This window comes from Nylanderia fulva, unplaced genomic scaffold (assembly GCF_048542155.1).
Source record: "Nylanderia fulva isolate GAGA-0341 unplaced genomic scaffold, ASM4854215v1 Scaffold1, whole genome shotgun sequence".
Lineage (NCBI taxonomy): Eukaryota > Metazoa > Arthropoda > Insecta > Hymenoptera > Formicidae > Nylanderia > Nylanderia fulva.
Genome location: NW_028189192.1, coordinates 3,673,265 through 3,700,151, shown reverse-complemented (window position 1 = coordinate 3,700,151; position 26,887 = coordinate 3,673,265). Strand labels below are relative to the sequence as shown.

At 38.6% G+C, this 26,887-nt stretch overlaps 1 protein-coding gene across 5 annotated transcripts in view; it reads left to right on the top strand.

Moving 5' to 3' along the window:
• Window positions 1-26,887, top strand: part of brp (ELKS/RAB6-interacting/CAST family member bruchpilot) — a 74,901-nt gene that overhangs the window by 26,251 nt on the left and 21,763 nt on the right. For 2 of the 5 annotated variants that reach the window (XM_085479890.1, XM_085479902.1), the window contains exons 5-7: window positions 16,197-16,271; window positions 22,277-22,444; window positions 24,315-24,482. In XM_085479890.1, the coding sequence (XP_085336016.1) occupies window positions 16,197-16,271; window positions 22,277-22,444; window positions 24,315-24,482 (411 nt within the window). Of the gene's footprint in view, window positions 1-9,866; window positions 10,743-16,196; window positions 16,272-19,288; window positions 19,301-22,276; window positions 22,445-24,314; window positions 24,483-26,887 lie in introns of all 5 variants that reach the window. The other 3 variants (XM_085479906.1, XM_085479894.1, XM_085479898.1) reach the window with 3 other exon arrangements.

The following is a 26,887-nucleotide window of genomic DNA, read 5'->3' as shown; positions in this document are numbered from 1 at the left end:
TTCGCCCCGTGTTATCGTGCTCACGCTTAAACTTCTATGTCACCTGATCTGAGAAAATAAAAAAAAAAGAGAAAGGAACATGAAAAAAAAAAAAAAAAAAAAAACGGAACAAAAGCGAAAACGAACAAGCGAGCGCCAGGGGGTGAGTGGAGTAGCCCTTATCCTTAATACAGACGGCCTACTCTCGATTCAGGGACCACAACAGGGGTTTTGCGAGCTTCTCCGTCTCGTGTGACTCGACTCGACTCGATCGTTGCCCCCGAAATCGATCGGGTTTCTCGCGAACGACGGAAGGGTTCTCCGTTCTGTGTTTCGCAATAGGGGTGAGATTAAGGTACGGTATACATGCGAGATCGGGGGCCGGTGATAGGCAGAGACGGTCGAACTTACTAACGCAACGTCTCGGTCAAGAGGGATGGGAAATCCGCAGATTGAAAATCTGATTCAGAATGCGACGACGCGCAAAGATCTGATTATCAGACGAGAGTGCGAAGATTCGAGAATCCCGAAGATTCGTGAGCGCAAACGTTCGTGGATCTTAGAATTCGGGGGTGCAAATATTGAACAATTTTCAACTTCTAAAATAGGTAAAAACTAGAATTTTAGCATCAATATTAAAAGAAGTTCAAGAGTTTAAAATATGTGGAATTAAATGGAAGTAAGCATCAAATTTCCTCAAACATCTCTGAGAATTTAATAATAATTTTCATAGTTTCAAAAATCCACGCATTTAAAGATTTTAGATCACTCTTCTTCATGACAACAAAACTTTGACATCATGTAATAGTTACATAGCTGGTGTAAACCAACTGTCACAAATTGTCTTCAAATCTTGAGAAAAGTATCTCGATTGCATTATATTTAATTACTTACAATTTATTTATTCAGCAGTTTTTTTTATAAATTGTTTAAAAATGTATTCCAAGAGATACAGGATATTTGAAATTGAAATAAAATGAAAGGGAAAGTTGATTTTATAATACATTATATATATATATATATATATATATATATATATATATATATCTTCGTTAGGATATCATTTTTCGTGGACGTAACTTTAATTCAATAATGCACATCGTTATTCGCAATCAAAATATTTCGATGCATTACGAGCCAGTTCGCAATGTTCTGTTTATGTCGGATTTTTCTCCCTGAGGGAGGAAAAAAATCGAATCAAAGGGCAGCTGGAAAATCGACGGGTTTTACGCCGCTACTCGGCAATCTTACACATGTACATACGCGCGCGTATATATGTATACAAACACATGCAACACATATACATACATACATACATACATCCCTCGTCTTCCAACACGCACGCATATATTCGCACCCTCGTTCGCGTTCAGTGTGCACGTAATACGCAGGTTTACGTTCTCACGAGTGTTTCGAACATGCACTTTTCTCTTCATGTGTCATCGTCGCAAGAGTTTTCAAAAATTCACGCCTGTAAATGCAGTGATGTACTATTCCTATTTTCATTGCGAATGCAGATCTTGCGGAAATCTCGGAAAAATAAGTCGGGAAAAAGTTTACATCGTTCCTCGGAGACGCTTGTCAAGTCCTCGCTTTATCGTCTCGTTTGCTTTTATGGGATTGTCGATATCTTATAACGCCGCATGCGTGTCCTGACATCCCATAAACTTATATGGTAGAAATAAAATACGTGAGACAATATAGAGAAAGAATCTCTGCTACTGTGAGTTCACTGATGATGTCATAAATAGCAGTTGTAAAATATTTAATCACGATCAGAATTGTCGCAAAAAAAGAAAAAAAGAAAGAAAGTCGCAGTTTGACAAAAATTATATATACGAGGTCGTATTATAAAATCTCGATTATTGATATTCGATACTTCGAACGAGAGTACTCTTTGCTTGACTTGAAAATTTTATACGCATCTCGGCATAACATTTGTCGATTCTTCATCGACAAGCGCGCAGGGGAAGATTCTCGCGTTAAATCCGACACTTCTCCAGGAATGGTACAGAAAATCCGTCGACGTGAATTTTTGAAGCGTCGATATATAAATTCCCCATATCGCTTGCTCTCACTCAGCAACTGTCGCTGCTCTGCTGTATCGTCACATAGCGAAAAACGAGCTCATTTGTACTGATTGTTAACGTCGTAAAAAAAAAAAAAACCAAAAACCAAAAGAAAGTTTCTCCGAGCACTGCCATCGTCATCACCAGCATCACCGTCATATGTTTTGCTCCGCTCTTCACGCAATCCGTGTCTTTAGATGGTCTTTAGAGCAGACTTGTAGTTCGTATACGTTCCCGAGATACGTTTCTCACGTTTATAGCGCCCTACCTTCATTTATAGTACGTTCTTGGTACACGGATGCGAGGTCGTTCGAAAAACCTCCATTTCGCCTACAGGCTCGCTTCTTCCACGCATTTTGACCCACTTTCGTGGCGTGCTATGCTCGCGTTTAGTGTGATTTTTTTACACTCGCGTTGCTTTCGATCCTTTCATACTTCTTTGCGAAATTTATATTCTTTTTGCAGTTCTTCCAAAATATTTATGGAACAAAATTCGGATTTGTGAAAAATACTTGCATTACATTCGATTGAACGATCCAATTTTGTACTCGTATATATCAAATTTTATTTTCGTGAATCTCTTCTTCTGAAATTGCTTAGGTAATTTTGAACGAATCTGTAACCTTTTATTTGAATATGAAACAAAGAGAAAATTAAAAAGCTTGATTGGTACAAATGAATCTATCGAGGTCAGTTGCTATATAATCAATGTTTTTTACGAACAACATCGCATTCGATCGGTCTCCTTGCACTCTCGTGTGTTCATGCCTGCTAGACTTAAGACTTAGACGGAATCTATATATCTAGCTTGAGTGGCACTCGGGAGCGATTCGACAAAAACGAAAAATTGACAGTTTCCGTTTCCTTTCTATCCGGGTGCAATTTCGAGCACGAATTGGACGCAGCAAGCACGTCAACATTATATTAGAGCCATAAATAGCACGAGAAAAATCTTCACTCCCTCCTCTCTTTCTCTCGTTCCTTTTTTTATCTCATTCTATCACTGAAATTATTACCGCGCACACAATGTTAACCCTGGCTCGTCCTCTCTTTTCTCCCCCTGAAAAAGTATACTTTGCGACCTTCGTGCGAACTCTCTTTCTCTTTCTCTCTCTCTCTCTCTCTCTCGCGCGCGCGAACAATTGCACCAGCATCAAGGCCTGTCTCGTTGTTCATTGTGTCGACAACTTAGCAGCACGAGCGTTGTATCATGTTATCATCACTTGTACCTCAGTCCAATTCGTCTCGACCGATCCCTCGAAATCCTTCGACACGTCCTTCGTGTTCTACGCGGAGATTAAAACCGGTATAATCTCGGCGGTTTCAAGAGTTGGAAACACAATGCTAGAGACGACGGAAACACGACAATATTACTGGATATCACTCTTCCCTCGTTTGTAGCATTGATGTTTGAAATGACAGCAAAATTTGAATTGTTGATTTTAGTCGTCTCGTAATGAACTGCCATGCTTGCGCAGTTATTATCCGCGCGAGCGCGAACAGCGCGCTCTATTGTCTAAAAATGGTAAATCTAAATTCTCGTTGAGAGAGAGAAATGACGTGGCGCGTGTATGCCTCGAACGTGCAGAAGACGTTCCGATTAGCTCGAGGAAGCGGGACATATTCGATGCCAAGAGGAAACTACTCGGGCCAATTTCCTCTCTTTTCACTGCGAATTTCTCCGGGCATAACCCGATCTCTCGACGCGGTAAACGCGCGCGCGCAATTAATAGCTGCAATCTCGTTGCACGTAATTAATTGCCGTAATTCAAGCAAAGTCTTCAAAATAATGTAGACCTTAGATATCTTTCTGAGAAATTAATTTCTCGAATTGAAAGGGAAGAAAGTTATTAGAATATAAGTCTATGGCAAATTATTTTCTTCATTTCTCGAAAAATCTATTCAAGTTACTATAGGTATGTTAATTAATTTTTATTTTTGCCCCTTTATATTGTGTACGTATCTCAATTTATTTCAGATTTCTTTTCTGCACATACTCCATATACATTTTTATGTCATTATTATAACTATGTAAAAAATAATATGATTCATTAATTTATCAATCTTATATAATTTCATATAATTACATATTTTATTATTATCTAAATTTGTTCATTTTAAAACAGATAAAACAATATAAAAAAAAGGAACTTATTAGTTTCGAAACACTCGTTAAAATGAGTTTTTGAAAAGCATGCATTAAAGAAAAAATAGAACACGTAATCCTGAATATTTCATATAAATCACCAATCCCATGTTCGAAGCCAAATATTCTCCTATGCCTTTTTCTTTTTGCACCATACATGTCGAACAATTCAAGAACGATTCGTCCACGATTCGTCTCTTTATTCGATGACCTCGACAAACGAGATAATTTATCTAACACACAATCAGCTCCGTAAATAATACCAGACTCTATGACATATATATCCTATGGAAAGGGAGAACTTGGACTCGCACACGATGCGATACATAACGAAGTTAAATTACACGATTTGTCCTATTAACCTAATTCGATGGATCAGATGTTAGATGAATCATCCAGTTATACGATACGTCACCGAATCAACGAGTCATCGGACGAATCGTCGCCGCTACCGCTATCGAATCGAACACGATCGACAGGAAGAGAACAAGACGATAGAACGGGACGGTCGATCGTAGGGAACGAACGAACGAGCGGCATGATTAAATTCGAGATTTAATTACGAGATTCGAAAATGACAACAGCTGCGATTGGAATGCGTGGAATGAGCTGCTTTGGATGTGTAGGCGATAAGAATAACGTTAGAGAGCCACTCTAAAAGCCCCGTTCGGGGAAAATATATATCACGCCCGCATATATCCGCCCATCACGTCACTCACCCTCCCCCTTTTAATCACAAATACAATTACTACCACCACCACATGATCAGCCATCACCATCATCGTCACGGTCACTGCGAGTCTCACCCCATCATCGACTACAACAACAATTACTACTACTACTACTACATGCACAACACCACTACGTAGCACGAAATTAGGAACCGGCGACACGCACGTGATCTCTTCCCTCGCCAGGCCCCGCCATGGAAGACTTAACAGGTACACTAATCACACACGTTAATGCTAACTTGGACGCGAGCTAGATACAGGAGATAGTCCACGTCAATTTTGCGAAACTTATTTTTACTCTGTTCAAGAGAATGAAATTTTCACTTCGAATCTTTCCTTTTTTTTTTTTTTTTTTTTAGCAAGACATTTATTTTTAGTAATTTTATTAATACTTTTTAATAAAATATTTTATATAAATATAAATAGCATTCGAATAATCAGTCACGCGTCTAATAGGATACGTTGCACGTGTACATGTGAATATATACGTATAATTTACGCTTTGTATGTAAGTAATTTGCCTTCGTGAGAGCCACCGTATGCAAAAATGGCCTTCGCAAAACTTTACTCGCGAAAAGATTGGAATTAATTGTAATGTGGAAATTTTACAACGAATGTGTGCATGAGAGAGAGAGAGAGAGAGACAGAGACATAAAAAAAATAAAGATTGCATATATAAATATTATTTTAATTTATATATATTCTATAACTCTATTTTATATATTTTGCAATTTACAACTACATCAGAATTTGTCGCTCAACATTACAATTAATAATAATAATAAAAGGAAGATTAATATTTAAAATATTAAAAGTTAAAATTAAAAGACAAAATCGCGTATATAAATTAGAAGAATACTCCATCTCTTTTTACGTGCAAATTTAATTGACGTAAATGATGTAAAATATTCTTTCTTATTGCATCTATTATTTATGTGAAATTACGAGATGGAGGCGCGTATCCAACTGAGAGATGAGCGCGCGCGCATTTTTATTACGCGATACTGTCGAAATAAAGCTGCATAACCATAACGAATGCATGAATTGAAAACCAAATTAAATTCTACCGCGAGAATAGTCCGACTCAATTTTTTTTCTCCTTATCATATTTAATGCATATCAAATTTAATGCACACTTCATCACGTCTTCATTATTATTTCTTCGCATCGTTGTCTAAAATCCTCGCCAAGAGGAAACTTCATTCATTGTCGGGCATTACGTTTTCTGCGTGTGTCTGTGTAGATATAAATGTGCATATCGTACAGTGGCTCTCGACCAGTGGCACATTCACATATATAAGTCATCGTATGTCGAACGCGCACGCGAATGCAGCGACACAAGTGTGTTAGGAATGATGCGTAAGGAAGGAATCGGATTTAATTGGTCACATGTTTAAATTGATACGCTCCAAAAAAAAAGTTTCACCGTATAATATTTATGAATTTGTATAAATTATTCACAATCTATAATGAAAAAAGAAATATGCGAAATATAAAACATATAATGCAATTTTGAGATGTAACTTATATATATTCAAATATTATTGCAATTAATTAATGTTTATCGACAAATATGCTCTTATTAATTATAAATATGCTACCATGTTATAAGCTTTGAAAGTAAAACCAGTATTATTTGGTTGTTATTGTTGCAGCGCAGCATTAATTTCAAATTATTAGTTCTCGATCTAATTAATTTGATAATTATACAAATAATTTAATAATAATTCAGTTATCTGTTTAACAACTTTACAATGAAAAATTAGTTTTGTAAAAACTAAATCAAAAATATTTTAATCCAATATTATTGATCCAAATATCTTTTTCCAACTCAATAATATGCCATCAATTTACCGATGTAACCAAATCAGATCGGATCCTTCCTACGCTTGAAATTTTCGAAAAATAAAATTCTCGAGTCCGACGTTCACTGACAGTGAGCGATCGTTCGCAGTTGCATGTCCAGAGAATTTTCACATTGCCAATCGATTCCGGACAGCGAAACTCTCGAGAATGTACGTCACACCGATAAAACTTACCTCTCATGGCATCGAATCGCGGACGAATCCGGAAAGTATTCCGGAGAGTAGCAGAGACAAAAAAAAAAGAGATTGACATTCTTCTCGCGTGTGCACACGTGACAGAAAGAAAAAGTGTGGTAATCAACGACATTCGTATTCTAAACGACGTATTCGGCCGAGTTTTGACGATCAGGAAGATGGACGGGATACGCCACGCGAAAGAAATCGACGTCAGGCTGTACGAGACTTTTGGTTCATCCTCTGTAAGAGAATCACTTTTTTCATATTTATCTACATATATATATATATATATATATATATATATATATATATTACACTTTATAATCTTCCTCCTTCTTCGATATATATTTACATACACACTATAATAAGCCACACATTGATATGATATACCGCTCTCTCTCTATATATATATATATACCCTCTCATTCTACCGAGTGTATATCTCTATACATATGGAATGTCTCGACTCTTGATATGTATATATATATGCACCGTCTCTCACCCATTCTAATATACGTACGTACACACACATACACGAGCGCATTTTTCGCGTATATGTATGTACATATGTATAAACATATATCCGCATATATATATATTACAGATTTACATTCTCATACACATTTTATATTTATGTTTCTGCCATCATCTCGGCTGTGATTCACTGTGAATGTAACGCCCAGTTATATATATACTCTCTCTTCTCGTTCTTGTACGCCTCAGACACGTTCTTGCCCATCACGACTTACCGCTATCATCGCCAATCGTCGTTATCGATGCACAAGCAGCGGGACGGTCCGAAAGTCGTCAAGTCGCGTCAAGCCGTGCCGATCCCAGGCCCAAGGAAGGACTTTGCGACTGTTTGGCACCGACCTGATGCGAGACGCGATAATACGACGTCGTTCTCCTCGCGTAATCTTACTGTCTTATCCTCTCTACCATAACACCATTCGCCGAGTTTCGGAAGTGTCGGTAGATCGATGTAATTTTAATGTTAATATCGACAATTTTCATAACACATATGTATATTTAAGAGAGATTGGAGAAACCTCTGTCTTGAAAGAAATTTCGATTACACAATTTTTTATTTTTTATTTTTTTTATTATTTTTACTTTTTACATCATATCGATCGCGATTAATTCTGAAAAATTACATCGATCTGCTCGCACTCCCGTGACTCATCACACACGAACTCAAGGTGCGTATCCGCGTGCGACTGCTCAGCTCGATGAACAGCGAACCCTTCCCTCATTTGGCTCCGGTTGATCTCGGATGATTATTGATTAATTAATTTTTTTTTCGTTCCGTCGAATCGGATAAAACTCAAAGCCCCTTTACGCAGGATCGCGGAACGCCGATACGCATCCGCACATGCATCCGAAAGAGATCTTGTCCATGCGACGTGGCCGCGTTTCGAATTAGCGATTACTTGATATGAAATCGCCGTCTTGTGCGTCGATACAATGATGGATCCGCGCGAATATTTCCCTCGGCAATCGATCGCAGTCGATCGGGTTCTTCGGAAAAATAATTAAAAAAAAAAAAAAAAAAAAAACAAAGGAATGTGTTAACGATGTATGCGATGAGAAATCGTCGAAACGCCGCGCGCAGAAAAATGGACAACGATGTCGGCCGTACGTCGCGGTGGGCGAAAGAACTGCGGCGGCGCCCGGCGTCCGGAAGAGGATCACCGTGAAAAAAATATATATAGAAAAAAAAAAAAAAAAGATTTGAAGCACACACAAGTACAATTGGAATTGTTAGAGCGTGCGACCTTGCGACCGTGAGATCGTCAAAAAGACTTAACGTGGCGCTGCCGATCGACGGATTCCGTCGATCGTCGCTAGTGATCAGTGTGGTGTCAATCGAATCTTATTATCGAACGAACAAAAATTCGAAGAGACAAAAAACGAATTCGAAATTGGATAGAGATCCGATTTCGAGAAAAAAAAAAAAAATAGAGAAAGGGAAAAAATTAATGAGACGCGTGAATGAGGAGATTCTGGTCATTTTGATTATCGACGAAGAGAATCGATTGACTTTTTTTTTTTCTTATTTGGAGCGACGAGAAACGCCTTTATATTAGAGAAGAGAACGAGGAAGATCATTTTGGAAGAAGGAAGCTCGGCGGTACGTCGCTTTTCTTTCGTCAACCGGGACGCTGCCGGTGCCACTTCCGCTTCCTCGAGACTGTCCCTTGAATGGAGAGATTGGAAGATCAAAATTGTGCCATACGCTGTCGGCATGTTCGATTTTATTTATTTAAGAGATGGAAAATTGTCACAAAAATTATTACGGAACAATATTTTATCGCGATTATTCTAGTATTTTATAAATGCTCCTATAAGACGAGATAAAATAGATATTTTTATTTCTCTCATTATTCATCATTTTATTTTATTTTCTCTAGTGAAATAAAAAAATATAACAAACCGGGGAAAGAACGATCAAAATTTTTCTTTACATTCGATGTTAACAGATTTTCCAATAACTGAATTTTATTCAATAAATTTAAAATACGCGACGGAAAGAAAGAAAAAGAAAAAGAGAAAGACATAGAAAAAGCATTAGATAGTCTCGCTGACAGCGCAAAAAAAAAATACTCGAAAAGAAACGGAACAAACACACAGGGGCAGTCTCATGCGTTAGCGAAGCTGCACTCGACCACAACCACCGTAGTCACATCTCTGAACCGTACCACCGCATACTTCACATTCAAGAAAATAAAAATCGCAGAAATCAGACAACATCTCTCAACTACATCATCAAACAGACATAAAAAAAAAAAAAAAAAAAAAAAAAAATAAGAAAGAAACACGACAGAGCAAAAGTGAGCGGCGCTCAAAAGAATCGACGATGTGTAACCGTCTTCCCCGTTTGTTGCTTCTGTTGTATCAGGAGCTCAAAGCGACGAACGAGAGCCTGAAGAGCCTGCAGACGCAGCTGGAGCTCGCGTATGCCTCAACTGCGTCCTCGGGACAGCCGGTGGCCGGCGGCGGCGGCATCGGCGGATTCGCAGGGTCCGGCATCATCGGACTAGGTAGCGTATCGGGGGGTGCAGGTGCAGGGGGTACCGTCCTCGGAGGTAGCGTGGCGGTTCCAGGCGGCGTGCCCGGTAGCACCACCCTGACCGCTATCATGGAGACGAAAGACGCTCGGATATCTACCCTGGAGAAGGAGGTAGCGTTGCTGGAGGCCGAGATGCAACGTATTAAGGAGTGCGGCGGTAGACTGCGGGAACAATTGCTCAAAGCTACCGCCGTGCCGAGCGGCAGCGTGCAACAGCAACAACATCAGCTGTCAACCGGCCTGGGTGGTCAGCAACAGCCCGGCACGTTGGCCCTGATCAGGGGACCGTCCATGATGACCTCGCTGGTACCACCGTACGGTGGCCAAGCGTCGTCCGCGGCACTAACCAGTTCGTTACTTGCCGGTTCGACAGGTGGGACCACCGGAAGCGGCGGCGGGCTGGGCATCGGTGGTGTCGGGATCGGTTCCTCGTGCCTGGCCGGTATCTCCTCGGGCGCGAGCACAGGCGTGGTGAATCCGTATACCGATCGCTACGCCACCGATCAGCATCATCCCCAACAGCTGCATCATCATCAGCATCACCATCATCATCATTTGCACCAGCAGCAGCAGCATCAGCTGCAGCTGCAACAGCAGCAGCAGCAAATGCAACAACACTTGAAACAAATTGAGCCGGCGGCGGCGGGCGCCCTCGCGCTGCACGCTCACACCTTCAACAAGCACGACCTGAACTTCAAACGGCAAGTAAGTTTCTTCATCAACAACGTGCGCATCGAAAAGAACGACGCCGTCTAGGGCGACATCTGGGACGGCGCGGGAGGTCGGGAGTTTCTTCCTCAGAGGTCACAGGTACACGAGGATCACGATTGCGTCGTCGTCGTCGTCGTCGTCTTCGTCTTCGTCTTCGTCTTCGCCTTCGTCTTCGTCTTGTCGTCGTCGTCGTTGTCTTCGTCATCGTCGTCATCGTCGTCAAAGTCGTCGTCGTCATCGTCGTCAAAGTCGTCATCGTCGTCAAAGTCGTCGTCGTCGTCTTCGTCGTTGTCGTCATCGTTGTTGTCGTCATCGTAATCCTCGTCGGCTAGTTTCGAGAGCCATCGAAATCCGAGGACTGGGTTGAGATGAGGTCGATTCGGAAAAAAAAAAAAAAAAAAAAGATAAGAGAGAGGATGTGTCGTTTTATCCGAAATGAAGGAAAATGAGCGTCTTCGATGAAGAGGCTGCTAGATCGAAGAACAAAAATCTCGGCGACAGAAGGTCGAAGAGAAGGGCGTGCGTATATAAAATACGTAGGACGACTTTTCCTTTGAGGAAGCCGAAGAGACCTGGCGCGAAGACGCAAGAACGGATCGCCGAGATGGCGACTTCCGCGAGAATCGATCTTTCGATTTCCCTCGTCTTCTTCTCTATAGAACGTATATATTAAACGCGCGTGCGAAGTCTCTAGGAGTCCGTGAGAATTAAAACGACGACGCGGTCGACGAGAATCTGATCGATCTCGAGCTGCGCGACATCCCTGACATCTCCTCGAGTCAGAGCTGCGTTTCGTAAAATTAGACTTCTGACTTTGAGAGACGATTTTAAGATATGTGTCTGTGGGTACCATCACGCGAGTTTCTACTTCGTATCGTTTCTAATTAAGTGCTAACTGTGAACTCTGACATTTAGCAATTATTTAATCAGTAAGACAATAAGGTAATCAAATTTTTGATAAAAGCCTATTCGATCTTCTGTACATTAACGTGTTTTTTAAGAACTGAAATTCATCACTTTAATCGATATTATTAGCATATTCGAAAGCGCTGTCTATAATTAACCATTTTTGATTAGTTACATTTTCAATGAAATTTCAGAAACAACTTGTTAATGACATTGTAGATCTCTCCATCTGTAGCATTACAAATATTGCAATTTTACGAAACAGAGCCCTGTTAATAATTCATCAGGAAACTGACTAGTTTGAGGAAAATCTTCGGAAAGAGATACTTGATACCAATACTCGGTTTTTTGATCAATTACTTCCTATTTTGTATAAAATTATTAAAGGCGAAAAGAAAAGGAAAAAATAAATTCTACCCAGAAGAAGAGAGTCGATAAGCGAGAAAAAGAAATTATATGTGTATTGTGATAATATATGTTAAGTCATATAATTTCATATAATTTCGAAATTTAATCGAAGACCGAATATTCAGTATCAAGCCGAACATTTGCATACCTATATTATCCAAATTGTAGAATATGAGCGCGAACGTTTAATCGCAAATAGAATCATGAACTATAAATAGCGAGATCGTTAAGTAGAGTCTATCGCACGGAAACAATTTTCCTGGAACACCGTAATGTGCTGTTATAATCCCAAAATATATATGTACGTCGACTCTTGAGTATGAATATATACGCAAACTCGAAAAACACATCGAGCATTGCACGTTGATTTAAACGAACAGACTTGCAAACTTTGCAAATTGCATTTCGCTCGACTCGACAAGCGCTATTCGGCGCGAACTACCTATTATATCCAGGTGAGCGAAAATGTATGTATATTTCGTCGCGAACGATTGGCCTAGCGTTCATTCCCGACGTCGCGTTATTTCCGCGCGTTGCGTCGCTAATTTTCCCGTCTTCCTTCCTAGAAGAGCTTTAGGAGAGCCACATCTTAGCGTTGGGATTAGATCAACGTAAATAGTATCGCCATAAGTGTATTCATGTAGTGTCGACTCGCAGAACAGACGTCGTTTTACTTCTCACCGACTCTCATCGACACGCGTTCACCATATACACACACATATATATATATATATACACACACAGATATATATATATTTTAACGCGTACCTGTTTTCTTTACCTCTCGATATATCCTTTTTCTCGTCACGCGAATTCATCCCGAAACGCAGAGTTCTCTATTTTTTGACTCAAATTGTACGTAGACGTCGTAGGTTTTACAGGGTGAGATCCTAACCGATAGGATAAGTGGAGTGCAGGATGTTTAGGTGAAATATCTCGCGATGGAAAAGAAAAACGCTATCGCGGACGAAACACAAGATCTTGACGGGAGCGAAATTGTTCACAATAATTATAAAGCTACCATATAACATATTATATCACACCCAAAATCGCGAACTATAATAAAATATAAATCTAATAACATAAACTTAAATAGAGAATCTTAAACAAACTCGAATTTATATAAAAATATGTTACGATAAATAAATTTTGTAAAAACTTTTGTACCTTGCAAATGGGATCTTTAAGTCGCAAATTGAGAAGAATTTTCAAGAAGTAACGGCTCAATTCAACATATCGCTCGATATTAAATTCGTTTGTACTACGCACAATATTGACGTAGATATTTTACGACGGCGGGCATCACAAGTCATAGAATAACGCCATAAAGTACGTCAGAGAAATTTGCTCGAAGATTGAAATAACTTTGCCGAAGAAACAACGACGGTCTGACGGACTCGCACGTCAGATCTGAAGCTTTTACTTCCTCGGCAACGAGCTTTGTTGCGCCCGCGTGACACGTGATCATTTCCAACGCGAGAAATTTCCAGATTGTACTCCGCAAGTACGTTCGAATCTCTTTATTTATGTGTAACGCGACGAGTCTTCGGATCTTTGATCTTCCGTTAACATCTTCTGGTAATGCTCCTTCAGAGGACACGAGAGGAAGGCTGACCGCTTCCGCGATAAGTGGAATTGGGACCGATATAGTCAGACGTCGAAAGGATGTTTCTTGAATAACGAGAAATCGGTTGATATAATGTAGGTTTCTCGCCTTTTGTTAATATATCTTCTTCTTATATCTCTTTCGAAATTATGAAATTGTTATTAAGAAATTAAGTCATTGTTATTAATAAATTTAAATAGCATTTAATATCTATTTTAGTAGAATTTTATTACACAAACAATGTGTTCGTGATGTTATATGAATTATCGAAAATCTATTTTGTATAAATACATTTTTTCACGTGCAAATTAATAACAGTCGAATTATAATAAACTTTTAGAAATTTAGATACCAATGACATTTTATATCCAAAGTATCTGATAAATTCGATACAGAGATATCTTGGATATACATGTCCAGAAAAAAAAATTGAATATTCTGAATATCAGAAAACATACTGAATATCGATATTGTATATGAGGAAGCGTCGTCGAAGAGGCGCGAGACAAGAGGGAGATTTATTGGTACGCGAGGATTCCGAATGCGGATCCCGCTGTGAGAAAGTCAACGAGAAAGTCATATATACCTATACATAATTCGATATAGTTTCTATATATATATATATATATTGCAACGCGGTTAGGAAAACCATGCGTATCTAAAATTTTTAGGCTTTAGATCGCGAATTTACGAGAACAATTGTTGAAGAGGTGTCTATTATACGAATGTTGATATTGTTTGCGAATGCGCGGCGAGAAACCGAAGGTGATGAAAATGGAGATTACCAGAGAGGAAGAGAGAAATTCATTGAATGAAACGCGCACCAGAAAGTTACATTTATTATATAAATATATAATATATATATATATATATAATAATAACACTTGACACATAAACACACACACATACTTCTACAAGAAAAAAAAATATATATACGATATGTGAAGAGATGCGTGTGCGTGTACGATGCGTGTGTAGGTAGGTAGGTAAGCAAAAAAAAAATCTATATCTGAAGCTTCCGCCGGTATATTTTCGTAGCTCACAGCGATTTATATAACTCTGCATCCAGCCTCCTTCCTGAACCCTCTCAAACACATCCAAATAGTATATATACGTGTATGTTACGGGCTGGGCTATATCCGGCTTAATTACAGATGAATAATATATTAATCGAGTCGAGTTTTTATCATCAATGATTCTCGAGATGACGCACGTTCTGTTTCAAACATATCACACTCAGAATGTTTCCACTCGTTGAGTCGGGACAGCCGAGGCCGATCCGAGGTTGTGACAATCCTTATTTTTCTACGATGTATAAGATCGTAAGGCGTCGTATCGGCAAACATTCGATTATATAATTCGCGATTAATCGCCGGGTATGCCCTGACCGATCCATTTCCTTCAGCCCGAAACCCCATAAAACACCCTTCCCACATCGTCTCGAGGATGGAAACGCGACGACCGGGATCCGAAAGGACTCGTTCTCTCGGGAGAGGGAAAAAGATCGACTTTTCCCTCTCTTCTCGACAACAGACATTTCTCGCTCCGGCGACGTTCCGCGATCTCGCTCTCGTGCGAAGGACGAAACGCCGTCCTGGGGACGACTGCTTCACACGCTCGCAAGGTCAGCCTCGTCTTTAAAGCTTTAAACGAAACGGTCCTCTTCGGACTTTGCGCCTTCTCCCGGACGGGAGACGAGCGAATATATGCGCTCTCGCGATATAACCGAAAAAAAAAAACCGGCACTATAATTATGAAAACTTGTTATGTCACCGTACATGATGATGATAATGCTGATGATGATGATAATAATAATGTGATGAAGAAAAAAAGGCAAGGAAGCGAGTTTGTGTTTTCGCGCGCTGTTAAACCTTTTTTGTTTCCGCTAACTTTCTTTTTCGCGACTTTCTGCGGAAACTGATCCTTCTTAAGATCCTCAGCAGGTTCAAGACCCTGGCGGATGCTACGGAGGAACCACCGTGATGGATCACGCGTAAAGGAGAAGAGAGATCATTTATTTCGTTTTATTTATTTACTTCGTTTTTTTTTTCTTTTTTGCTGTAGATCGCAGCGACACATCCATTGCAGCTCGTTTCATTCTGAACCGCGATTTTTCAGTCAAAATTTATTACGAATAATATATCATAATTAATGTCGTAAAACTCTCTTTCGGAGAAACGACATTTTGTTTCTTAAAAAAAGTTCTAATGTAATATACATATCTCTATATATATTACATATACATATATATATATATTTGTATTTCTAAATAATTAAATATTTTATTGATATTTTATTTCAGAAAATAATTTTAATTGGGAAATTAATATAATTCTTATTTTGCCTAAGGCTTAATATTGCTAATAATATCATAATTCCAAAGTTACAGTTTAAAGATGGAATTATGACACAAAGGCTTTGCGCGCTGACTAGAGAATTTTTCTTTCCTTATATATTCGTCTCGGACAAAAAGTATTAAAATAAATTCATAAAAAAGTTAAATAGTGGATGTAAATTTGTTTGCGCAGGTCGAGTACTCGCGGATGAGACAACTGCATTTTGCATTCCAAACGCAAAAATCCCAACATGCGAGTCGAGTATTGGTAAACCACTTTCGTCGAAAATTTATGTTTTAATTTTAATCATCCAGCCGATTGAATCATATCAACGAAGTTATCAGACATTCAGATTTTTTTTTTCTAATCGATCAAGAATACAACATCAACAATAACGAAGATAATTTACAATCTTTCACACCATATTATCATGACAATCATGACAAAAGAAAAAGAAAAAAGGGAGAAAAAAAGACAGGAAATGACATTCCCATTCATGAATACTCTTCACATTTTTTCCTTCAGCCTTTCCTTGCTCACTAATTTCCTGCCTCGTTTAAGAGAAGGACGCATCCAATTTCATTCAACATCGACTCACAATCATCTATATAATATATTCGCCATGCGACACGAAAAAAAAAATGATCGATCATGAAGGATGAAGGATTCATTAAGTATTCATTACACATTTCTTTGTCTCATCTCGTCATCTTACGCTACAAAATTCAGCAATCATCAATTTTCGATTCAATGATAATCAACGTCATAACGTACGAAAGCATTTATAATCATCGATATATCGTCATCAATTTCGCATCATTAAATCTGGATCGCTGGATTCAGATTCGATGCAAATCGTTGCGTCGTCATACGGAATCATTCTCTCGGACTCGTGCTCTCACATCTCTTCATAATCATCGAGTCACAAATTAGTTAAGGGATACACGTGGAAAATAAATACGAGCGAGAATTATCGCACGATACATAGATCGATCGATAGCTCTCATGATGATCATTATCGTCTCTCTTCGAAATCGTGCAACTCGCATGGGAACTTAGGTCCAGCATGTTGCATGTGTCGTTAGGAGTTTACATGGATGTAGTGTACGTCATCGCGCAGCAGTCACTCATCATCGTTCACGTCGTAATCGTCGTCATCTTTTATATTATCGATAGTCGCCGAGATACTCGAGCCTCCTCGCGATGTCGTCCTTTCGTTGATCAAATTGAAGATCTGCACAAATTATAATATATTATTTTATTTTATTTATAAACAAAATTATACCTGCATAAAAATATTTGATAGTCCACAGAATCTATATTATAGTATAAAGAATAATAATAAAATAAAATAAATAATTTAAAAGAGAAATCGAAAAGATTGATACATTTTTATAGCGCGAAAGGACGAATCGCGGAGGAATCGGCGCAAGCTCATTCGTCCAGCATCGCTTTTATCTCGAACGATCGTCGAAACTCTCCCGGTTTCGATTCGCGATTCATCAAAGCGAATCGATATTCCCATCCGTTCGGTGTCATCATTCTTTCGATCATCGAGGATCATCGTTCTAAAGCGTTCGCGCGACTCGCTCTCAGCGATTCATCGGCAAGTATACGAAGCTAAGCCCCGCCGTCATCGTTTTCGTCAAGCCCTTCCATTCAGTTGTGTATATCTCCCCCTATATTTCTTTATCGCTCCGTTCTTTCCGTAGAAGACCTTGGTGTCGTAATTAGCGAGACGCATGCCTCGTTTACCCCCGACTTTCCCTCGATATTTACACCCTCGCCGACCTCGCTCTCGAGGCGCTGTATGCATGCTGCACGCGCAAGCAGAGAGTGCATCCGCCTGTAGCTCTGTCGTCCCGTTCGGCGAATAAGACGCACGTGGACGTGCGCATAGACATATACATATACGTCGGGACGACCGTCATCATCGTCCACGAACGTCGGATTACCTGTCGGGAGAGCCCGTTAATTCGGCACCATCATTCGGTTTATTTACGGGTCATTTCTGCGGAAAACTAGTCAATTCGAAGTAATCAATATTTCTTTCAATACTGCCTAATCAATCATTTATTTGAAACTAGTAATATCAATATCGATTTGACATGAATAATATTTATTTAATATAAGAAAATTCTTTTCAGATAAATATTTAACTGTTTTATATAAATGATTTATGAGACAGTATTGAAATAAATATTTATTAATTTATTGATTTAATTTTTTTTTCAGTGTACGATATCTTAGTTTATATCGGACATTTCTCGGAGCCTATCTTTAAAGCGTGCGCGAGAACTTGAAATATATAATTATAATAATAGAATTTAATTAAAATTTTTTTCATTGGTTTTAAAGAAATGCAAATATTTATTCTCTGTTAAACATAAGATAGGCCCTACAAAAATTGTTTGGTAAGTACCATTTTTTCTCATTTCGCGATTAAATTATTAATTGGAGGAGAACAAAATTGATATCGAAAAATATATTTTCATGATACAAATCTGTTTTCGTTATTCTTGAATGACGAAAAAAAAATTAGATGACAAGTTTAACAATACGACTCGTAGATGAACCAAATGCTACCTTTTGCCGATAGACCTTAAGGTATAACTAGAATTTAAGATAAAGCTAAGTTAGCGATAAGTCAGCAATGGCAGTCTTCAATTCCGCAGAATTCTTCTTTCTTCTTATTTCTTAATCGGAAGAATTGATAAAGAATTATATATTTTATTAACGTTTCGAAAATAATTAGTGGAAATATAACAATATCCGATTAAATGGAAATTTGTGAAACAATTAATAATAACTTTTAATTAAACCGTGCTTAAATTATACCAGCGTGTTCCAAATTCTCTAATCTTAATTTTAACGATTAGATTTGTTGATTAATTTGGAATTGATTTGTTCCTTAATTAAAATAAAAGGTATTGATAAAAAGAAGAGTTTCTTGTAAAAAAAACTTATGTAATCCAATCTGAAGTGAATTTAACTCTTTTGCAATTTTATACATTTAAAGATTTGATTATCGAGATAAATAAAATGGCTTAATAAAAGTCTGCGATATATTAAAAAATACAAAGCTGAAAAATGTCTCGCGTGGAAAATCAAGTCCGAATTTACTGAGGAATCTATCATAATAATTAAGATCGGAAAAAATTGTGGAACACCTAAAATAACGTAACATATAACGAGCGGACGTTTCACCTAAAAGAGGGATAGCGGAGTTGGACGGCCTTCGTGGTGAGCGAAGCATTATTAAACGTGGTGCCCCAATATTCTAGCTTTCTGAGGAGGTAAGAAAATTCTTCACCCGCCCAAGAAGCTCTTCCGAGCCACCCTTGTTTCCCCTCCGTTTCCATCTACATGATTACCGTATTACGTAACGGAGTGTCTCGATGTATACCGTAGTCATTGTACTTGTTACTCTGTATATCTTTTTCTCTGTCTCTGTCTCAAACTCTCTCTCTCTCTATCTCTCTGTCTGTCTTTCTATTGGCGTGAATCGTTGACCGACTGTGTCGCAATCATCATATTTCACGCATCTCACGTAAAAACTACACACCGGTCTCTAGACGAAACCTCGATGTGGTTCCTTAGAGAAAGACCGTCACTCTCGCCAGACTCACTCGTCAAACTCATTAAGATCAATCGTCAACCCCTTTTTGTCGGAAGAGCGAAAGGAACGAAGAACTTTCGTTCACCTCCGCTTTATCATTATCAATATTATCATGTGCGTATGCGTGCGTGTGCGTGCGAGTGTACGTGTGTGGCTTAGTGACACCGTAGATGATCACCGTAGATGTCATTGTCGTTGTGGTGACGAAGTGACCGATCTTCGCCGATGAATTTCAAGATCGACGCGGGGCGATAATTGCCGCCGTAATAAATGCCGTGACAGTCGCTGTCGATTAATCGATAGCTGGATGATGGACGGGAACGAGCTGATTTTTCCGAATGTCTCTTCTCAAATGAAGAAATGTAGATTTATGCAGAAATGTAGATTTCTCCGATATTCTCGCGTTTGAGAAAAGAATAAAGAATATCGATCGCTCGTTTCTCTTCTGGGGTCTTGATTAAATGTAATACGAAACGCATGACAGAGATCCTCTATTTCTATCGTCTTCGTATGAGTAATTCTCGCATTTAATTTAATTATTGTCTCTTGCATCCAAGTCGTATTTTTTTATTTCACGAAAGCAAATATTTTGTCATGCAATGGAAGAAAACAGTTGGAAAAATTCTAACAGCAATAGAAACAATGTCTAAAAACACAAACTATATTGAAAGATGAGAAAAATATATCGGAATAACATTATTTATTAAGAAAATAAAAATTGGAAAAATACTGTTGAAAAATTAAATTTATTTACTCATATTGAAAGATCTATCAAAAACTATCGTTGCATTCTATTTAGAATCAGTTGCCTTAGAAAAAGCAAACATATTTATTAACTTTATTATTAATTAACTTTACTAATATCAATTATTATTTTTCCAATGACGTTCTCTCTCTCTCTCTAATATTCCCATTCAATTTCCAAATTAAAATTATGAATTTTCGCGGCACTCAGAGGATCTCTTTATTTAGATTTGGTGATTAGCTTAGCTTAGTAGTAGCTGTTACGTATGTTACGACTCTGCTTCGAGATCGTCGCGAGATCTCGCGAACGGCGAAATGTCGCGACGAGCTCCGTTCACACGACCTGCCGACAACATCAGTGTAGATGAGACGAGCGTAGGTACGTACACGAAAATAAGAGAGACACATTGACATTGACAGATCCCTGAATATCTGTACCTCCGAGAGATTATCTCCCCTGTTCCCATTCTGTGTCATTTTGTCTCCATCACACTTCGCTCTATACACATGTGCATATATACAATATACTTATATATGAATATATATATATATATATATATATATATATATCAAATTTTACGTATATATATATAAAAATATATATGTATATTTTTTACACTCTCAAAGAACACTATTCGTGATTTTGTATTGTTTGCATCGATTACGCTGCATGCTTCGTACAAATCCTATCCGAGTACGACGACGATGCCTTTTTCCCCTTTTTTATTACTTCTTTTTTCTCCTCTCTATATTATATACCCGGAAAATTTGTATAATATAATCGGGACTGCCAGTTCGGTCAATTAAGTCGACCAACATCGACAGGTTAACTAATTGATGGTTTTCCCTTTTTAGATTATAGTTTTAGCCATTGTAGATAAAAGTTAGTTAACCATGATAAGCGCGATTATAAATGCAAGAGAGAAGGAGAGAAAAGAAATAGTTAAGTTCAAAGTTCAAAAATTTATTAATAAATTGCTCTTTGTGTGTGTGTCTGACAAGTTTGAAATTCGAGGAATCGCGAACAATTGTTGAATTTAGATCTGACCGAAACTGGGGTACCCGCTTACGTAGCTTCTTGTTTGACTTTATAATTAGGTCACGATTGTAATAGTTCGTACATACATCAACCTTCATACGATCGAGAATCGAGAAAGGCGCATGAAAAGCGAACGAAAATAGCTGTGGGATCAAAACAGGATGCAACAATGCGATTCGATTTTCAATCTACGACATGGAAACTTCTCGCCGGTTCGATCTTCTCGCGCCACGTCGACGTAATTTTAATTAAAGTAATCTCCATCTTTCTCTCAAGAACAGCTCGTGTCAAAGTCCAACGGCAATTAAGTAACTTCGTGGTTATATCCCGCAAGGTTGTTCGCTCGGAAACCAATTTCGCGCGCAATTTGGATCAGGAATATTTTAAGATATGCACCGCGCGATGAAACAGGCGCAAGGAAGTAATTGTAATGTTGAAAATATACCAGAAAATTATTTTCTATCGCGCGATCATTATTTATTAAGCTAAAAAAAAAAACATTTAAACAATCTCGAGAGAGTGCTAAAATTTGTCCAATTAGTAAGAGAACTTATGACAGTTTGTTTCTAATATCTCGGACTTTTTTTCATTTTTCCGTCATCGATTGCTCGACTTGAAGCTTAAGCGAACCCACCGCTACGGTTTTACGCGAACAAAAGTATCGCCGTCAATAAAGTGCGCTCTCGCACCGGGTCCTTATGAGACCGTCGTCGTACTCGGTCGCATGGCGGAGAGCCGGAAGGCAGTTTTCGACGCCTCCGTCGCTCGTCGCCGTCGTCGTTACACCGTCTGTTGTCGTCGTCATCGTCGTCGCCAAGACGGTCGGGGCACAGGGACTGATCCTCTCCTGGACGACGAATCTTTTCGCAGCTGGACGAGCTCCGGACGGAGGTGCAGCGGCGGGACCAAGAGCTGTTGGCGATGTCGGCCAAGATGAAGACCCTGGAGGAGCAACATCAGGATTACCAGAGGCACATCGCCGTGCTCAAGGAATCCCTCTGCGCTAAGGAAGAGCATTATAATATGCTGCAGGCCGATGTAAGTATAAGTTTCATTGTTTGCTTTTATTTTATTACTTATTTGAAAGATAAGATTGTAAAATTATAGAATTATTTCTGGTCTCTTACTGAAGAAATATAATTGTTTTTTTTAATGTTAAAAAGAAATATTTTTTGTATTATAATTATTTGTGAATTTTTTATATTTGAGGAGTTTAAGATTAAAAGTTAAAGCCGTTGTGTGCTTCGTTTCTCATAGAAGATCTATTTTTCTGTCTTCACAAAGGGAACGATTTTTCAAAAGTACAAAAGTTTTTGAATGCATGAGAATTCACAAGGATGGGATTTTTGCCAAATATGTTTTCGGTAAACAAGTTTACCACTGATTTTATTGTTTTCTGTCACACCGATTCGGAACTGGAACGCGACCGCAATCGATACCAAATTTCTAACCGCACCTCCGAAATTCAGATGTTCGTCGAATACATTCTCCATGTGGTGAAACAGTGAAGTACTGTATTTATATTCTATAATGCCATTATCCGCAAACATGCATACGAGATGCATTGTGGTCCTGAATAAAGAAGTCGGAATTTTTTCATTTTTCGCAAGCCCTTACGAACCTTTACGAGTTCTTTTAGAAAAGCCCATAAAAGCCGGAACGAAAGGAGGAGGCTTGAAAATTTCTGTCGATAGTACTAGCAAAACGTGAAAACTAGGACAAAACTGCGAAATCGAATTTGAACGAGGTGATAAAAAAATGTTGACTCAACTCTCCCGTAAATCTTATGAATTTAAGAACGATTATTATCGATGCGAAAAGAATTTTCAATGCAAATTTACCTTTGTTTTCAATTCAGAAAGAGGTCTCGTTTTTCAGTATTCTGTAAGATGTAATTGTAAAATGCTTTGAATCACGAAATTTAATAAAAGCTAAAATATCCTTAAATTACGAATAAAAAAATAATAACTTCTACCTTTTATTTTACTTTGAAATTATATTCATCGAACATCAAAAAGACCAAGACATCAAAAAATCGTTTTCGATTAATCTCGCGAGACAAAATCGAAGAGGAGAAGAGCAAAACATCCTAAGCAAATTTACCTTTGTTTTCAATTCAGAAAGAGGTCTCGTCTTTCAGTATTCCGCAAGATGTAATTATAAAGTGCTTTGAATCACAAAATTTAATGAGGACTAAAAAAATCCTTAAATTATACGAATAACAAAAATAATAACTTCTACCTTAAATTATTTTATTTATTTATTTATTTATTTCCGTAGGAGGGTTCGAGGGTTTTTGAAATTGAATCTCAAGTATGAGATTATTTCAAATTTTAAGTCTTGGTATAGTACATCAAGAATGATACGTGCCTTGTGCACGGTTTATTTCCAACGAAAACTTAGTTGGAAATATACACAGCAACATCCGCGTATGGCTTTTTAGGCCTTTCTTATTTGTAACTTCTACCTTGTTACTTTGAAATTATTCATAAAACATCAATCTCGCGAGAAGAAAATCAAAGAGGGCGAAGAGAGAGATTCATAAAACATCCTAAGCTTTCGGAAGGGCCTTTCTAAGCCGCGAGGGAACTTTCAAAAGGGCTTAAGTATAATCGACACGTGAGATTTCGATCAGCTGTTTGACAAATCGGTCCGACGCGACGGGTCGAGTTTAAGCTGCAGCAAATTGCGTGTACGGGAGAGACCACTGACGACGAGAGGAAGGCCAAGGAAGGCCGTCGCGGAAAACTGGGTCGAGCTGCTCTCTTCGCGTGTTCGTGCGTCGTACGTATTGCGCGTTGAATATGCCGAATTGGACTCGCCTAAAGGCTTTTCTTCCCGTATCGGATCCTGGAAACCGAACGTACTCCGCACATCCTGGAGATTGAAAAATGTGCGCGTTCCGCAGGTCGAGGAGATGCGGCAGCGGCTCGAGGAGAAGAACCGGATGATCGAGAAGAAGACGCAGGCGGCGATGCAGGCGCAACAGGAGCGCAATCGCATGAATACCGAGCTGACCGAGATCAAGGATCACATGGACATCAAGGACCGCAAGATCAACGTTCTGCAACGCAAGGTAAAGCTTTCGCCTTATTTTTTACTTTCGTCCACTTTTTTGTCCGCTTTCCACAATACCGACCATTCTCGCACGCGCGGACTCGTCCGTATTTTTATATTCATCGAGAAATCCTACCGCTCTTTGTCGCGATTCATAACTCGTGGGTGAGCATTATGCGAGAAGATTTGCTTGCCGGCACGAAGCAGACAATTTTCGCGAAATGGATTTCCTTATCGCGTCCACGGCAGCGTTTGGTCTTACGTCTAAGGAGAGACGCAAACGTAAAAGCGAACGAGTCCAGCGAAGTGTGTTTTCTTATCACGTGAGAGTCAATTAGCGCTTAGGGAAACATTTACCTTGAGTACGAAGCGGATTGTGCGAGCCGATGGAATTAATTGTTCGTTATTTTAACAGGGTATACTCTGATTTTTATTATCCCTTTCCTCATTATCTTTCCTGAAACAATAGAAATCGTATCATGCTTGCAACGTACCCTCGCATAACAGATAGTGCTATCTTTACCTTACTTTTTGCATGTGAAAGAAAAAGTCAGCGCAAAAAACATTTATTCATTTTAAAAAGAGGTTGGTTGATTAAATTACTACCATTTTTTCATTTTAAAAAGATTATTTGTCAAAAAAAGTTTACATAATCTATATATAACAGGAAATATAATTCACATGATATTGATGAACTCTTTCGACTCTATGATATAAGATATCAAGAGAAGATAATAAATTCTTATTAATTACGCATAATAAATAATAAATAATTGTTATTGGCAAAAAGAAGTAGAAAATCTATTGTACTTCAATATGAAAATAATTCGGGACGAAAGGGTTGGAATCGACGAAAGTACACTCCTACGCATCCTACACACTGTCTCCCACACAGTGATGATGCGGAATGCGCATGAGTACGAGTACGAATTCAATCAATTGCCTCGTGAATTGCAATCGGCTCTTTGAGGAAATTCCAGGAGTTGATCCCACGAGGGATGACGTACGTGTGCTGACACTAGGTAACGTAATTCAGTATCGGTATCGATCGCATGTGCGACGACCAGGATGCGCTAAGACGAGAGAACCCCTCGTATGTTCCATCCCGTGAAAAGAATTTATTTTACGTGACGTCTCTGACGTCAAATTCTAAGCGAAATTGACCTAACTATTACAGAGAGAATTTGCTCTTAGAATTTATCATAAAATTGGTAAAGAATTTTAGAGTCTCTCTGATTAAATATTTACCACAATAAAAATGTTAATATCCATCACAATAAGATATAAAATTGTATGTTAATATTTTTTATTGTGGTAAATATTAATCGGAAAAATGCTTACCGCGAATTCTTTCAGTACCGCACTGTTCCATATGATTACCATAATTTTGAGAGGGTAAATACTAAGAGAAAATTCTTTCTGTATATCTATATAAAAGAAAATAGCAGAGAATGAAAACGAGGGATGTATTAAAATAATACATTATAGTTAATTTTGCAATCATTCAAATCTAATTATTTTAACAAGTTCTATATAAAATTCTGTTTTAATTGTCCGTGTGGAAAAACGCTATAAGAGAAATGTACTGCAGTTATTTGCGCCCTTTGTCCGTAGGAAAGTGATTTTCAAGCTGCTTTGACAGAGTCTTCGCTTTTGATTATCGCTTCATCAGCTTTATGAAACGCGGGACAAAGGTCTCGCCTGCTTGCTCTCACGTTTTCACGGAACAAACGTAAAATTAGGGACGCACACCCCTGTGTACTCGCGTAAAGTACCGAGCACTAATTGACTGAGAAAGAGCGAAGCGTGTACTCGATGTGTTAATACAACCCCTCCGCGGGATGTTGCAACGCGATGGTGAGAAAGAGAGAGAATGCGCATGAGTGTCGGAAATTCGGCCGTCGATTCGGACGGCATGTGATGTGCGCGCGCGCGCGTTCATATGACGTTTCTTGTAATGTTTTTGCTAGTCGTTGTACAGTAGTCGCGGGCGCAAATGCAGTTTACGAGAACGTTACGTTGCGTTTGCACTGTGTTTGCGCCCGCAGCGTTTTTCCCGTCGCACCTCGTTTCTGTATTAATTCGCACCACCTCTTTTCGCTGAGTTTTCATAAACGATAAAGTATTGTTTGCATAATTATGTTTGTTTCTCATTTTTTTATCCTACCCCTTTTACCATTTTTTTCCTTTGGCGACAGCGAGAAAATTAGGCTCATAAAGGGACGACAATAGATTCATAAGAGGGCGGACAGTAAAGTTGTCCTTAGTATAAATTTGCATTATGTTCTAGTATTATTAACTACTGGTGAACGTAATTATTTTGTACGTGAATACAGAATTTATGTTAATTTATTGTTAATTGCGAGCACTTGCGATTATTTTGTGATGTTATGTACAAGAGAGAAGACAATTAATTGATAAAAT